Source organism: Lynx canadensis, chromosome D2 (assembly GCF_007474595.2).
Source record: "Lynx canadensis isolate LIC74 chromosome D2, mLynCan4.pri.v2, whole genome shotgun sequence".
Classification (NCBI taxonomy): Eukaryota; Metazoa; Chordata; class Mammalia; order Carnivora; family Felidae; genus Lynx; species Lynx canadensis.
Window position 1 is genome coordinate 53,828,842 of NC_044313.2, and position 17,051 is coordinate 53,845,892.

At 36.4% G+C, this 17,051-nt stretch overlaps 1 protein-coding gene across 2 annotated transcripts in view; it reads left to right on the forward strand.

Annotated features, from left to right (window-relative positions):
* P4HA1 (prolyl 4-hydroxylase subunit alpha 1) overlaps window positions 1-17,051 on the forward strand; it is an 89,251-nt gene that overhangs the window by 18,839 nt on the left and 53,361 nt on the right. For both annotated transcript variants that reach the window (XM_030334338.2, XM_030334339.1), the window contains exons 4-5: window positions 882-1,033; window positions 3,931-4,068. In XM_030334338.2, coding sequence (XP_030190198.1) covers window positions 882-1,033; window positions 3,931-4,068 — 290 coding nt within the window. The remainder of the gene's footprint in view (window positions 1-881; window positions 1,034-3,930; window positions 4,069-17,051) is intronic.

A 17,051-nucleotide genomic window follows, 5' to 3' on the forward strand; every position in this document is an offset into this window, starting at 1 on the left:
AATTAAACAAATAAGATAAAATATAGTTTTTAGATACTGCACGCAGAATTTTTGTACAAGTTTGATTTAAATGAACATGTAACAGAATTTATAATAATAATAATCAGTTATTCGGATTTAAGGACTTGTGGGGAGACGTATTTTTAGACTCTTGCTAGAGAGATCCAGTCGTAACTTAAAAAAAAATTTTTTTTTTTTGACATTTATTCCTTTTTTGAGAAACAGTGTGAATGGGGGAAGGACAGAGAGAGAGGGAGACACAGAATCCAAAACAGGCTCCAGGCTCTGAGCTGTCAGCACAGAGCCTGACGCGGGACTCGAACTCATGAACTGTGGGATCATGACCTGAGCCAAAGTCGGACACCCAACCGACTGAGCCACCCAGGTGCCCCTCCAGTCACTTAAAGATAAGTTCCATTTACTGTAACCATTTGAGAGAAGCAAAACTACAAGAAAGGCCTTATTATATTGATTCTACCATGCTAGATTTTATCCATAACAGCCTTGCTTTTTAAAAAACCTATAATTTTGTTTTAAAAATAATTCTTTTTTTAAGAGAGAGTGCACGTGAGTGCATGTGTGCACTGTTCAGGAAGGGCAGAGAGTGGGAGAGAGAGGGAATCTTAAGCATGCTCCATGCTCTTCATGGAGTCCAACATGGGGCTCGATCCCAAGAGTCTGGGATCATGACCTGAGCCAAAATCAGGAGTCTGATGCTCAACCAACTGAGCTACCCAGGTGCCCCTAAAAAGAATTTTTAAATATAGTTTTAACTCAAAAGCCTCTAATCTCATCTTTTTTCTTTTTCTGAGTGATTTACTAAATTGTGTTCTTCCTTATTAAGTGTATGTATGCTCCATTTATATGTCTTACATTTCCAGATGGGCAGAGAAATTAGATCGACTAACTAGCACAGCAACAAAAGATCCAGAAGGATTTGTTGGGCATCCTGTAAATGCATTCAAATTAATGAAACGTCTGAACACTGAATGGAGTGAGTTGGAGAATCTGGTCCTTAAGGATACATCAGATGGTAAGTCTGATGGTAAGAATAATGAGCCAAAAAAAAAAGTAAGATAATATTGGTGCCACCTGTGGAAATGCCAATAGTGATGAATTCAGTTCCCAGAACATCAAGTGTTCAGTGTTGTAACTGAAGTGTTGCAGGGTGTGTTTGATTTAATTAAAATTAGTCTAGATCCTGAATTCCTTGGTTTAAAAAAAAAAGGGAATAAAAACAAATAAAAACAAAACTTTAGGCTAAAAAAAAGTAATTTGTGTTATTGGTGCTTTTTGCTTTGAAGTTTATAAAAATGAATTATTTGGCATATAGCTTCATTACTGAAGGTAATGAAATAATTATTAAATTAATAATTAATAATTAATTAAATGAAATAATTCCTAAAATGAAAAGGTTTAGCTTCAGACTTTAAAAATTTATGGGTAAATCTCTATCTTCTAATCAATTTTTAATATATTGGGAGTGGTACTATAAGGAAAAGTGTTAGTTATTTTCCACATAGTATTTTGAAGTCTAGAATTGTTTTACCTGAACAGTAAATTTAAAAACGAAGGCTGCGAACAGTAACAATGAAGGTCTTTCTAATTGAACAATAAAATTGTAGTTGGAGTATTGAGGTATTTTAGATATTTTAGTAGCAGACACAGAAAACTAAGTCTGGAGTTTAAGAACTAGAGGGAATATGCTTAGAGTAGGGGCTCAAATATTTGTTCAGTGACTAAAGGTGGAATGAAAAAAAAAGGGAGAAAGAGGATGAAAACTGAGCTAGCTATGCAAATGAAAATACTCTAAGGGTGCTTACAAGTGTTTGTGAGCAATAAACCATTATGCGTAGGACAGAAAACCTTGGAAAGAAAAATTAAGGCAAGCACTTGTGAAAATTTCTTCATGGTAAGAGGGAAATACTGGTGGTTAGTTGCTCTCTTACATAGCACCATGAGAATATTTTAAAGTCATGTATGTATGTGTATACACACACACACACACACACACACGCTTAATTAAAAAAAATTCTCAAGTAGTGACCTTTATGACTTAAGTTATTTTATAAGGTAAACCTTGAGACTGACATTTTAATCTGTAGTTGTCATCCCTTAATTCTATAATGTGTATATTTTTTCTCTTTTTTATTGGAAAGGATTTAAGCAACTTCTTGGATTTTGTTTTGGGTCATAGAAAATTGTAAAATTTGTAAAATCCCATGTGGACATTGTGACTGAGTTGGTTTTAAAAATAAAAAATATGCTTGATGAGAACTTTAGCCCTCTCCTAGCCAGTTGTTCATTTGCACAAATTCTTGGCCTTTTGCTGATCAAAGTACACATAGTTGATTACAAGTAAATGAGAGGGAAGGGAAGTTTCATACCTAGCTTTTATTTATTTATTTTTTTAATGTTTATTTTTGAGAGACAGAGACAGAGTGAGACAGAGTATGAACAGGGGCAGGGGAGGAGCAGAGAGAGAGGGCAAGACACAGAACTCGAAGTAGGCTCCAGGCTCTGTGTTGTCAGCCTGATGTGGGGCTTGAACTCACGAACTGTGAGATCATGACCTGAGCTGAAGTCGGACACTTAACCAACTGAGCCACCCACGTGCCCCCATACCCAACTTTTATTTGCAAATGCTGACACATATTAAAATTTTAAATCAATTTTGTTTTTGTTTTTGTTTTTGTTTTGGTTTAACCTTAAGGAGTATAGCACCTATTCTCCTTAGGCATTATATAATTATCAGTAATTAGTTTGTTAGTTTGATTTTGTTATATTTTATATAAAACCTTTTAATATTAAGATCAGATTCTATATAGAGCAAATCTTGGTTGATCACTTTACTCAACAATTTAACAGATCTGAATATATTTTAATAAACTAGTTCACTTGATCTTAAATATATTATTAAAATCTCTTTCTTCCTCAGGGAATTCCACCAAACTTTACATATTTACATATTTATATAGTGTGTGGCACATGGAAGAAGAAAATACAACTTTAGTTTTTTTTTTTAAGTCTATTTAAAAAAAATTTTTTTTTTGATGTTTATTCTTAGAGAGAGAGCATCAGCAGGGGAGGGGTAGAGAGAGGGAGACACAAAATCGGAAGCAGGTTCCAGGCTCTGAGCTGTCAGCACAGAGCCCGGCATGGGGCTCGAACTAATAAACCGTGAGATCATGACCTGTGCCGAAGTCAGACACTTAACCAACTGAACCACCCAGGTGCCCCCAAAATAGAACTTTCTTTAAGTGCGTATATTTTACTTACAATTTGTTAATTGAAAGTATAATTGGTTGGGGTACCTGGGTGGCTCAGTTGGTTGAGCATCTGACTTCAGCTCAGGTCATGATCTCACGATTTGTGAGTTCGAGCCCTGCGTTGAGCTCTGTGCTGACAGCTCCGGGCCTGGAGCTTGCTTCTGATTTTTTGTCTTCCTCTCTCTGTGCCTCACCCACTTGTGCTCTTTCTCTGTCTCACTAAAATAAATAAACATTAAAAAAAAATTTTTTTTTAAAGTATAATTGGTTGCCAGTGGATGTCATTTTCAAATCTGTGAATCCCATTTTTCAAGCTTAGTGGAGGCTATGTTGTGTAACTAAAAACTCAGTTATCATGTTGATCTTTACCTAATACAGATAGGATTTATGCAATGACTTCAGATTACTTAAGCAACATTAGGGTTTGGGAAGATTGAGTAAGTTAGAGGTATTTCAAATCTTAGTGTATTTGTTTTTGTTTTGTTTTTTTTCCCTGTTGAGCATGTGGAACTTGTTATGGTACAAAACTATAATAAAATGAATTTTGAAAAATCCTTATAAACACTGTATATTGCAGATTGGAAGTCTGTGAGGTTCTAGTCATTGTTTTTTTCTTTTTGTATTTGTTTTGTTTTCCTTTTTTTTTTTTTTTAATTTCAAGGCTTTATCTCTAACCTAACCATTCAGAGACAGTACTTCCCTAATGATGAAGATCAGGTTGGGGCAGCCAAAGCTCTGTTGCGTCTCCAGGACACCTACAATTTGGATACAGACACCATCTCAAAGGGTAATCTTCCAGGTAAGAATTCTTTTCGTCTATAAAACACTTATCACCTGGCTGCTCCATTCAGTCCATTAGGACATTAATCTAAAAAATCTTTTGTATTTTAAGATTTTTAGCTTTAGTTTATTTCACAGTCTTTTATGCCAAATAACCCTCTGTTTCTCTAGGACTTAAGAGTTGTAAGTTTCTAGCTTGTGAAAGCTTAATGTTACAGGAACTAAACTTACGTAGTCATGTTTTTCTTTAGAACATCCAATGTTTGTATGTGGTTATAAGGCAATTGATAGTCAAAGTTTATATGTTCATTAATTTAAAAACCAAGACATATTTGATGTATACAGATTTTTAAAGGGTTCTGTAATATGGAACATCCTGCTTTTTCCTATTTTTGGCACAACCTTTTTTTTTTTTTTTAGGTTACAGCTGATTTCATTCAAATTTGCTTTAAAATTTTTGTTGTGCAGAAGTTAAATGACAAATTTATCATCTTAGTCACTTTTAAATGTGTGGTTTAGTGGCGTTAAGTACATTCACACTGTTATGCAACCATCACCAGCATCCATCTCCATAGTTCTTTCATCTGGTAAAACTAAAACTCTGTACTCATTAAATAATAACTCCCTATCTCCTATTTTCCCCAGCCCTATCATTCTATTTTTTAAGTTTATTTATTGTTGAGAGAGAGTATGCGAGCAAACAGGGGAGGGGCATAGAAGAGCGGGCAGAGAGAGAATCCCAAGCAGGCTGCGAGCTGTCAGCACAGAGCCCATTGTGGGGCCCAACCCAGGAACTGTGAGATTGTGCCCTGAGCTGAAATCAAGAATCGGACGCTCAACTGACTGAGCCACCCAGGTGCCCCTTATCATTCTACTTTATGTTTCTATGATTTTGACTATTCTAAGTACCTCATATAATTGGAATCACACAGTATTTGTCTTTTTGTGAGTGGCTTATTTCACTTAGCATAATGCCCTCAAGGGTCATCCATGTCGTAGCAAATGTCAGAATTTCCTTACTTTTTAAGGCTGAATAATAATGCAACATGTATGTCATGTAAACACACACGCACACACCCAATCACATTTTGCTTATCCTTATGCATCAGTAGGACACTTTGGTTGCTTCCATGTGTTAGCTATTGTGAATAATGCTACTGTGAACATGGGTGTGCAACTATCTCTTTGAGACCCTGCCTCTCATTCTTTAGGTATATATACCCAGAAGCATAATTGCTGGATTCTATGGGTCAAATTCTGTTTTTAGTGTTTTGGGGAACTGCCATACTATTTTCCATAGTAGATAGACCATTATATATTTCCACCAACATGTATAAGGGTTCCAATTTCTCTACCTACTCTCCAACACATGTTATTATCTCCTTTTTTGATAGTGGCTATCCTAATGGGTGTGAGGTGATATCTTATTGTAGTTTTGCATTCCCTCATTATCAGTGATGTTGAATATGTTTTCATGTGCTTAGTAGCCATCTGTATGTCTTTATTGGAGAAATGTCTATTGAAGCCTTTTGCCATTTTTAATTGTTTTTTTGTTATTTTAGGAGTTGTCTATATATTCTAGATGTTAATCCCTTATGAGATTTATGATTTACAAATATTTTCACCCATTCTGTGGGTTGCCTTTTTAGTTGGTTGATACTGTCTTTTGATGCATAAAATTTTTAAATTTTTGTGAAGTCCAATTTATTTTTTCTTTTGTTGCCTATGCCTTTGGGGTTGGTTATATATAAGAAATCATTGCCTCATCCAATGTCATGAAGATTTTCTCCTATGTTTTCTTCTAAGTTTTATTGTTTCAGTCTTACATTTAGGTCCATTATCCATTTTGAGATAATTTTTTACAAATGGTGTTAGGGTAAGCATCCAACTTCATTTTTTTTGCCTGTGAATATCCAGTTTTTCCAGCACCATTTGTTAAAAAGACTATCCTTTCCCCACTGATTGGTCTTGGCACCTTTGTTAAAAAGTTTATGACCATATATGTGAGAGTTTATTTCTGGGCTTCCTGTTCTATTCCATTGGTCTGTATGCCTGTCTTTACGCCATATTAATACCACACTGTTTCAATGACTGTAATTTTGTTGTGAGTTTTAAAATCTGGAAGTTTGAGTTCTCCAGTTTGTTCTTTTTCAAGATTGTTTTGACTATTCTTTTTCAAGATTGTTTTGAGTATCCCATGAGATTACATATGAATTTTAGGATGGGTTTTTCTATTTCTGCAAAAAATATCATTGGGATGTTGGTAGAGATTGTATTGAATCTGTATATCAGTTTGGGTACTATTGCCATTTTAATAGTATTAAGTTTTCCAATCCATGAACATAGGATGTATCTCCATTTATTTATGTTTAATTTATTTCAGCAACATTTTGTGGTTTTCATTGTACATGTCTTTCACCTCTTTGGTTAATTCCTAACTATTTTATTCTTAGAATGATTTTAGTGGTTTTCTTTTCAGATTATTCATTGTTAGTATGTAAAAATGCAACTGAGTTTTGTGTGTTGGCTTTATATTCTGCTACTTTGCTGAATTTATTTATTAGCTCTAACTGTGTGTGTGTGTGTGTGTGTGTGTGTGTGTGTGTGTGTGTGTAGTCTTTAGGGTTTTCTGCATAGAAGATAATATCACCTGCAAAGAGAGACTATTTTACTTCTTCTTTTCCAATTTGGCTGCTTTATATCACTTTTTCTTGCCTAATTTCTCTGGCTAGAGCTTCCATACTAAATTGAATAGGAGTGAAAATGGGCATCCTTGTTTTTGTTCTTCATTTTAAAGGAAAAGCTCTCAGTCCTTCACCATTGCATATGTTTGCTGTAGATTTTTCAAGTATGTCTTTTTTATGTTTAGGTAGTTTCTTTTTAGTTCTAGTTTGTTGAGTGTTTTTTCTGCATCAGTTGAGATGCTCATGTGTTTTTCTTCCCTTTATTCTGTAATGTGTTTTACATTGATCTGTTTTCATATATTGAGACATCCTTGCTTTCCAGGAATAAATTCCCCTGGTTATGGTGTGTTATCCTTTTAATATTCTGTTTGCCAGTACTTCATTGAGGATTTTTCATCAATGTTTGTAATGGATATTGGTCTGTAGGTTTCTTGTACAGTCTTTGGTTTTGGTGTAAGGGTGATGCTGGCCTCATAAAATGAAATGGGAAGCATTCTCTCCCCTTCAATTTTCTGGAAAAGTTTGAGAAGGATTAGTGTTAGTTCTTTAAATGTTTGGGAGAATTCTCCATTGAAGCCATCAGGTCCAGGACTTTCCTATGTCAGGAGACTTTTGATTACTGAATTAGTCTCCTTACTAGTTACCGGTCCATTCAGATTTTCTATTTCTTTATTAGTCTTGGTAGGCTTTTTGTTTCTAGGAATTTATCCATTTCTTCTAGGTTATCCAGTTTGTTGATGTACATTTTTCATACTACTCTCTTATAATTTTTGTGTTTCTGTAGAATCAGTAGTAGTGTTCCTTCTTTCATTTTTTCAGGGGGGAAGGAGGGAGAGAATATTAAGCAGGCTCCACACTCAGCATGAAGCCTGACTTGGGGCTCAATCCCATGACCTTGGGATCATGACCTGAGATGAGATCAAGGTTTGGATGCTCAACTGACTGAGCCATCCAGGCATCCCTCCTTTTTTTTTTTTTTTTTTAATTTATTTTTGAGACACAGAGAGAGAGAGAGAGAGACAGAGCATGAGCAGGGGAGGGGCAGAGACAAAGGGAGGCACAGAATCTGAAGCAGGCTCCAGGCTCTGAGCTGTCAGCACGGAGCCCGATGCGGGGATCAAACTCACGGACTGTGAGATCACGACCTGAGCTGAAGTCAGACGCTTAACCAACTGAGCCTTCCAGGCGCCCCAAGGCATCCCTCATTTTTTATTTTAGTAATTTGAATATTCACTTTTTTTCTTAGTTCATGTAGGTAAAGGATTATCAGTTTTGTTGATCTTTTCTAAGGACCAACTTTTGGTTTCATTAATTTTTTTTTGTAATGTTTATTTATTTATTTATATGAAATTTATGTCAAATTGTTTTCCATACAACATCCAGTGCTCATCCCAACAGGTGCCCTCCTCAGTGCTCACCACCCACCCTCCTCTCCCTCCCACCCCTCATCAACCCTCAGTTTATTCTCAGTTTTTTAAGAGTCTCTTATGGTTTTGCTCCCTCCCTCTCTTTTTTTTTTCTTCCCCTCCCCCATGATCTTCTGTTAAGTTTCTCAGGATCCACATAAGAGTGAAAACATATGGTATCTGTCTTTCTCTGTATGACTTATTTCACTTAGCATCACACTCTCCAGTTCCATCCACGTTGCTACAAATGGCCAGATTTCATTCTTTCTCTTTAATGTTTATTTTTGAGAGAGAATGTGCACATGTCTACATGTGAGCAGGAGAGGGGCGGAGAGAGGGAGACAGGATCTGAAGAGGGCTCTGCACTGACAGTAGAGAGCCTCATGCAGGGCTTGAACCCATGAACTGTAATATTATGACCTGAGCCAAAGTCAGATGCTTAATTGACTGAGCCACCCAGGCACCCTGGTTTCATTAATTTTCTCTATTTTTTTTTATAGTCATTTAATTTATCTCTAATACTTCCTTCTGCTAGCTTTGGGTTCAGTTTTTTCTTGTTTTTCTCGTTTCTTAGTTGTAAAGTTGTACAAGTTAGGTTATTGATTTGAGATCTTAAGTTGTAAAGTTAGGTTATTGATTTGGGATCTTTCTAGCTTTTTAATGTAAGCATTTACATTACATCCTTTTACACTGCTTTCACTGTGTCATGTAAGTTTTGGTATGTTGTGTGTTTGTTTTCATTTGTTTTTAAGTATTTTCTAATTTTCTCTGTGATTTCTTTTTTGTTCCATTGATTGTTTAAGAATGTGTTGTTTCATTTCCACAAATTAAAAAATTTGCTAGTTTTACTTGTGTTACTGAAACCTAACTTCACATAATATTTTATGTATGCTATCTCTCACTTTTCCTATGAGTATATGGCTTACTACCATTACTATCTCCTTGTCATCAGCTGGAGAAATAAATTACTTCTGTCTTCATATTGAAATTCATTTTCATGGTGAGAATATACAGTGGGAAGAGTTACTTGTTAAGATGTTTTCTTGCTCATCTCTCTTTATTTGGGGTGAATATCAAGTGGGAATATAGTACAACAATATTAGATAAAATCTCCATTAAGCTGGAACATAGTTCCATTATTTCCTATTCCTACCAATATTATACATTGTTAACACTTCTGATAAGATCATAACTATTTTTTAAAATTGGCCTGGGGCACGTGGGTGGCTCAGTCTGTTAGGTGTCCAACTTTGGCCCATGTCATGATCTCGTGCTTTGTGGGTTCAAGCCCTGTTTCGGGCTCTGTGCTGACAGCTTGGAGCCTGAAGCCTGCTTCGGATTCTGTGTCTCCCTCCCTCTCTCTCTGCCCCTCCCCTGCTTGCACTCTGTCTCTCTGTCTACCAAAAATAAATATTAAAAAACAAACAAACATTGGCTTTTGGTATAAGACATCAATTTGTTTAATAGATATTAACCATATAGTATGTACCAACCATTCTGTTCAGTTCTAGGGATACAATAATGAATAAGACCAATACAGCTCCTTGCCCTTAGGATATTTACATTCTTATGATATAGTATGATGAATGCCTGAGTGAGGATAATTTAGGATACCATGGGGGCACATAGAAGGAAACCTAATTCTGCACTTGAGAAGAGGCATAAAGGAAGGTTTCCTGGAAGACACATTAAAAATTAGGATATAATAGACAAGGGATTAACCAGGAAATTGAGGAAAAGTGTAGGCATGAGAAAAGTATTCCAAACAGGGAGAATGTGTATAAAGGCCAGAGAGGAGAGAGTGTATTATATCAGTTATATTAACAAGTAGTTTGTTCAAGAGGTGAGTGTATGGAGTGTAGGGATGGGAGTTTGGTTTTATGAGAGTAGTGAGAGAGAGGCTAGATAAGTTAAGCACAAGCTGTCTCTTGAAGGGCTTTGTAAGCCACGTGGAGATGTTTGAAATTCTCTGAGTGCAATGAGGAACTACTGAAAAGTTTTAGAGAAGTTAATGTCATTTTCATTTTAGGAATATCATTGTGACTGCAGAATGGAGATTGGATTGGGACATGGGGGTAGGGACAAAGAATTCAGGGAGGAGGCTGTTGTAAAAATTTAAAAGATGATAGTGGTAGCTAGTAGGTATGGAGAGAAGAGGACAAGGTATCAAGCTGTTTAGGAAGTGTAATGGTGAAATTTGATGGTGGACTTGATATGGGTTTTTGGCTTAAACAACTATAAGGGTTCCATTCAGCAAAATAAAGAACACAAAAGAAGCAGGTTTGGTGTATGTGGGATAATACATTTCATTTAATTTAACTGTATTCCTTTTTGTTTAAATCTTTATTTTCCCATCAAAATGTTATTGAATATTATTTAACCCTGATTTTGCCATGTTTAGTTTTAGGAAATTCACTGGGTTCCCTGAATACTTCATCTTTTATCTAGAAATCAATTGGTAAGACTTTGATAGAGAATGGCTGAAAATAAGACACCCTGAGAATATGCGCAGTTATTTTTCATTGGAACAATATTTATCCTTTCTTGTGTATTTTGTATCTCTTTATTGACATTTCTTCTTCTTCAACTCACTATTTTGGGTTCAGTTTTTATTGAATTTTTCTCTCATGCAAATTCCTTATAAATAGAGTCCCTGAAATTTTCTAAGCATAATATGTCCTATAAGTGGTAAAAATAACACTAGAGTGAAATAATAAACAGTTTTTAGGCTTTTCTTGTTCTCAAAGATCACATTAAAAGATCACAAATGTGTTTGAAGACCCCTTCTGCACTTTTCCTTCTTTTCTCAAGGTACTGTCTATTCTGACTTGGTGGTATTTGTCCGTTTTCTTATACTTTACTACATATATTGTTGTGTTTTAAAAATGTAAATAATATATTCTGTTTATCTTTCTGTAACCTTTTTCACTCAATTTTTTTTTAGTAAATTCATCCACATTGATTAAACTCCTCTAAAAACAGTGTGGAGGTTCCTCAAAAAATTAAAAATAGACCTACCCTATGACCCAGCAATAGCACTGCTAGGAATTTACCCAAGGGATACAGGAGTACTGATGCATAGGGGCACTTGTACCCCAGTGTTTATAGCAGCACTCTCAACAATAGCCAAATGATGGAAAGAGCCTAAATGTCCATCAACTGATGAATGGATAAAGAAATTGTGGTTTATATACACAATGGAGTACTACGTGGCAATGAGAAAGAATGAAATATGGCCCTTTGTAGCAACATGGATGGAACTGGAGAGTGTGATGCTAAGTGAAATAAGTCATACAGAGAAAGACAGATACCATATGTTTTCACTCTTATGTGGATCCTGAGAAACTTAACATAAACCCATGGGGGAGGGGAAGGGAAAAAAAAAAGAGGTTAGAGTGGGAGAGAGCCAAAGCATAAGAGACTCTTAAAAACTGAGAACAAACTGAGGGTTGATGGGGGGTGGGAGGGAGGGGAGGGTGGGTGATGGGTATTGAGGAGGGCGCCTTTTGGGATGAGCACTGGGTGTTGTATGGAAACCAATTTGACAATACATTTCATATATTGAAAAAATAAATAAACTCCTCTAACTGCTATATGGTAGTATATGACAGAATTTATTTATTCATTCTCCTGTGCATGGATGGACATTTTGGTTATTTCCAATGTTTTGCTATGTCAAACAAGGTTTCAGTAAACATTCGTGTGTATGTATCCTTTTGCACACCTGCAAATGTTTCTTTAAAGAAGTCAGGGTATATGCTTTTTCAGCTTTACCAAATATGGCCAGATTGTTCTCCAGAGCAGATGCACCAGTTTGTACTATCACTAGCAGCGTGTAAGAGTTCCCGTTTCTTCATATACTTGCCAATCCTTGGTTTTGTCAGACTTAAAATTGTAGCAGTTTAGTTGTGAAATAATCAGGGTGAGAGTAGAGGGAGGGATATTTGTGTTTTCAATTGTCTCAAAACAAAAAAATCAGAGAAATGCTTATTTCAGTGGATGATTACTGATGCCAAGTTACTCTATGATTTTTTTTTTGTCTGCTTCCCCTTTTTTGGGTCTGTCTTTTGAAATGCCTTGTTGATCTATTTTTAATTTTTTTTTAATGTTTATTCATTTTTGAGAGAGAGAGACAGAGCACGAGCGGGGGAGGGACAGAGAGAGGAGACACATAACCAGAGGCAGGCCAGGCTCTGAGCTGTCCCGTACAGAGCCTGATGTGGGACTCAAACTCACAAACTGCAAGATCATGACCTGAGCTGTATTAGATGCTTAACCAACTCAGCCACCCAGGCGCCCCAATACAGTTTTTAAATGTTTGTTTATTTTGAGAGAGAGACAGAGTGTGAGTGGGGGAAGGGCAGAGAGAGATGGGGGAGACGGAGAATCCCAAACAGGCTGTGTTTTGTTAGTGCACAGCCCGATGTGGGACTCAGTCCCATGAACCATGAGATCATGACCTAAGCTGAAATCACGAATCAGATGCTTGGCCAACTGAGCCACCCAGATAACCCTCTTTGTTGATATTTTTAATATAAAATCGAATAAGTTCTATGCATTTTGGCAGCTGGTGTCTTTATAGTTCATAGACTATTCCTTTGGCTTCCGGTTGTTCCTAACCCTGATTTGTTGAATAGAACCATATCTTCCAAAGATACATGCTTTTTTTTAAGCTGTGATTTTTTTTTTTTCTCGTATGGAGAATGTCTAATGTATAAAATTTTATACAGATAGAAGTTGAATGTTCATGCTGTTTAAAATAAATGACCCAGGTTATGGATGAGCCACAAAATTGTGTTTTTAAGCAAAGTTTTCCTCTACTGTCATATAGTATTCTAGTTTATATTGTGATAAGAAATAAAAGGACTCAACTAATTCACAACATTCTCTTCTCCTCATCAAATTTTAACCATTTTCCCTTTATATGAAAGCTTTCTGCCATCTTTTTCTGACAACATCACTTTTTAAATTTCATTTTCTTTGCCAATTTTTTGCCCATTTACTTTTTCTCAGGTTCTCTATTTTGGAAACAGCCTTCCCTTTCAATTGCTGCATCATTTCTTTTTCATTTTCTTCTTTTAAGAATGTGATTCCCAGGTATTCTGCCTCTAATAATTGTGAATGGGTCAATAGGTAAAATAAGCAGAACCTCTTTAACTACCAAAACAGAAGAGCTAAAGATCTACTGTCTTATCAGACTTTCAAATAGCATTGCCAGAATATCAGGTCACATAAAAAATATCACTGGGGCTACCTACATGTAGTAATGGCGGACTGTCATTTTGTCTTTTGCATGTCATGAGAAAACTACTCTTAATTGCTTCATTATAAGCTTATCTTAAATCTGTACACCAGTTTTCATAACTGAAAAATAGTAGGGGAATAAAAAAATTCTTTTTTATTTTTTTCAATGTTTATTTATTTTGGGACAGAGAGAGACAGAGCATGAACGGGGGAGGGGCAGAGAGAGAGGGAGACACAGAATCGGAAACAGGCTCCAGGCTCTGAGCCATCAGCCCAGAGCCTGACGCGGGGCTCGAACTCCCGGACCGCGAGATCGTGACCTGGCTGAAGTCGGACGCTTAACCGACTGCGCCACCCAGGCGCCCCAAAAAAATTCTTTTTAAAAATTTTTAATGTTTTATTTATTTTTGAGAGACAGAGACAGAGCATGAATGGGGAGGGGCAGAGAGAGAGGGAGACACAGAATCTGAAGCAGACTTCAGGTTCCGAGCTGTCAGCACAGAGCCCAATGTGGAGCTCAAACTCACGGACCTCAAGATCATGACCTGAGCCAAAGTTGGACACTTAACCGACTGAGCTGCCTGTGTGCCCTGAAAATCAAAATTTAAATGTTTTTTTGATTTCAGGAATTGCATCATGTTAAGCTATTAATAAGTTAGTTTCTTGGTATCCTTTCCTAGGGTGGAATAATAGGTAGTATTCCTAGGGTGGAATAATAGGAATAATAGGGACAAGTGTCAAATATGTATCTTCATCTTCATTTTAGGAGTACACTGATAATCAGTCACTATCTGTAAGTGACTAATAGGAAAAAAAATGAATGGAGGTAGTTGTATGTATCGAATATTAGGTTGTATTGGTCTGTGTAATCCTCCAGTAGTACATACACCTCCATGCTAGCCTTCTGCTTGGTAGTGGAATCTCATGTCTTTCCCCTGCACTAGTAAAACATGCCCATGCCTTTACTTTCTCTTAGTTTATTTCTCACAAACTCCTTTTCTGCTAGCTAGCATTTAAAAACAAACGGGCGCCTGGGTGACTCAGTCGGTTGAGCGTCCGACATCAGCTCAGGTCATGATCTCTCTCGCGGTCTGTGAGTTGGAGCCCCGCGTCAGGCTCTGTGCTGACAGCTCGGAGCCTGGAGCCTGCTTCGGATTCTGTGTCTCCCTCTCTCTCTCTCTCTGCCCCTCCCCCGCTCATGCTCTGTCTTTCTCTCTTTGTCAAAAATAAATAAACATTAAAAAAAAATAAACATGTTACATCATTGGATAGGTATAACAGTCTGATTCTAGCCAATTGAGGGACTCCTTGAAGTGTATTCATTTAGTCATTTACTAGGGAAAACACCACTGTGTTCCTTTTTCTACCAGTTTCTTTTGCACTATTATCAGACACTTAAGTGTGTAAGATTATATCTGTTTTATTGAAGAAATACTAGGTTAGTCTGCTTTTGACCAATAGTTTATTTTAAAACTTCACTATTCTGGAAGTATGGCTTTTATACAATATTTATTTATTATCAGACCTATATGTTCAGAAGTCTGGCTAGAGGTATCAGTTTTATTGATTTTTTTTTCAAAGAACCAGCTCCACTTTCATTGATCTCTTCTATTGTGTATTTAGTTTCTATATCATTTATTTCTGCTCTAATCTTTATTTCCTTCCTTCTCCTGATAATATGTTTTGTTTGTTCTTTTTCTAGGTCCTTTAGGACCTAAGGCCAGGTTGTTTCTTTGAGATTTTTTTTTCCTTTTTTTTTTTTTTTTAATGATTTTTAGCACAGAGCCTGATGTGGGGCTTGAGTCCACAACCGTGAGATCATGACCTGAGCCAGAGTCAGACACTTAACTGACTGACCCTAGCCAGGTGCCCCTATTTGAGATATTTTTGCTTTTTGAGGTAGACCTGTATTACTATAAACTTCCCTCCTAGAACCACTTTTGTGGTGTTCCAGAGGTTTGAACCATTGTGTTTTCATTTTCATTTGTTTCCTTTTACTTTTTTATTTCTTTTTTTTATTTCCTTGTTGACCCATTCATAGTTTAGTAGCATGTTATTTATTTATTTATTTGTTTTTTAAAATTTATATACAAGTTAGTTAGCATATAGTGCAATAATATTTTCAGGAATAGATTCCAGTGATTCATCCCCTATGTGTAACACCCAGTGCTCATCAACAAGTGTCTTCCTTAATGCCCCTTACCCATTTAGCCCATCCCCCCACCCACAGCCCCTCCAGCAACCCTCAGTTTGTTCTCTATATTGAAGAGTCTTTTATGTTTTGTCCCACTTCCTATTTTTATATATTTTTGCTTCCCTTCCTCTATGTTCATCTCTTTTGTATCTTAAATTCCACATATGGGTGAAGTCATATGATATTTGTCTTTGTCTGACTGACTTATTTCGCTTAGCATAATACACTCTAATTCTATCCACATTGTTGCAAATTTCATTCTTTTTTATTGCTGAGTAATACTCCATTGTTTATATATACCACATCTTCTTTATCCATTCATTAGATGATGGACATTTGTTTTCTTTCCATACTTTGGCTGTTGTCAGTAGCAGTGCTATAAATGTTGGGGTGCATGTGCCCCTTTGAAACAGCACACCCGTGTCCCTTGGATATATACCCAGTAGGGCAATTGCTGGGCCGTAGGGTAGTTACTATTTTTAATTTTCTGAGTAATCTCCATACCGTTTTCCAGAGTGGCTGCACCAGTTTGCATTCCCACCAGCAGTGCAAAAGAGATCCTCTTTCTCTGCGTCCTCGCCAACATGTGTTGTTGCCTGAATTGTTAATTTTAGCCATTCTGACAGGTGTGAGGTAGTATCTCAGTGTGGTTTTGATTTGTATTTCCCTGATGATGAGTGATGTTGAGCATTTTTTCATGTGTCTGTTAGTCATTTGGATGTCTTTGGAAAAGTGTCTATTCATGTCTCTTGCCCATTTCTTCACTGGATTATTTGCTTTTTGGGTGTTGAGTTTGATAAGTTCTTTATAGATTTATGATACTAACCCTTTATCTGATAGGTCATTTGCAAATATCTTATCCCATTCCATCAGTTGCCTTTTAGTTTTGTTCATTGTTTCCTTTACTGTGCAGAAGCATTTTATCTTGATGAGGTCCCAGTAGTTCATTTTTGCTTTTGTTTCCCTTGCCTCCAGAGACGTGTTGAGAAGTTGCTGTGGCTGAGGTCAAAGAGGTTTTTGCCTGCTTTCTCCTTGAGGATTTTGATGGCTTCCTGTCTCGTGTTTAGGTCTTTCATCCATTTTGAGTTTATTTTTGTGTATGGTGTAAGAAATTAGTCCAGGTTTATTTTTCTGCATGTTGCTGTTCAGTTTTCCCAACACCATTTGCTGAAGAGACTGTCTTTATTCCATTAGTAGCATGTTATTTAACCTTTATGTATTTGTGGTCTTTCCAGATTTCTTTCCCTTTTTCTTTCTTTCTTTCTTTCTTTCTTTTTTTTTTTCTTTCTTTCTTTTTCTTTTTTTTTTTTTTTTTGTGGTTAACTTCTAGTTTCATGGTGTTGTAGTAAGAAATTATGTATGCTGTGACTTTTGTCTTTTTGAATTTGTTGAGGCTTGTTTTGTAGCCTAATATGTGATCTGGAGAACATTCCATGTGTACTTGAAAAGAATGTGTATTCTGCTGTTTTACGGT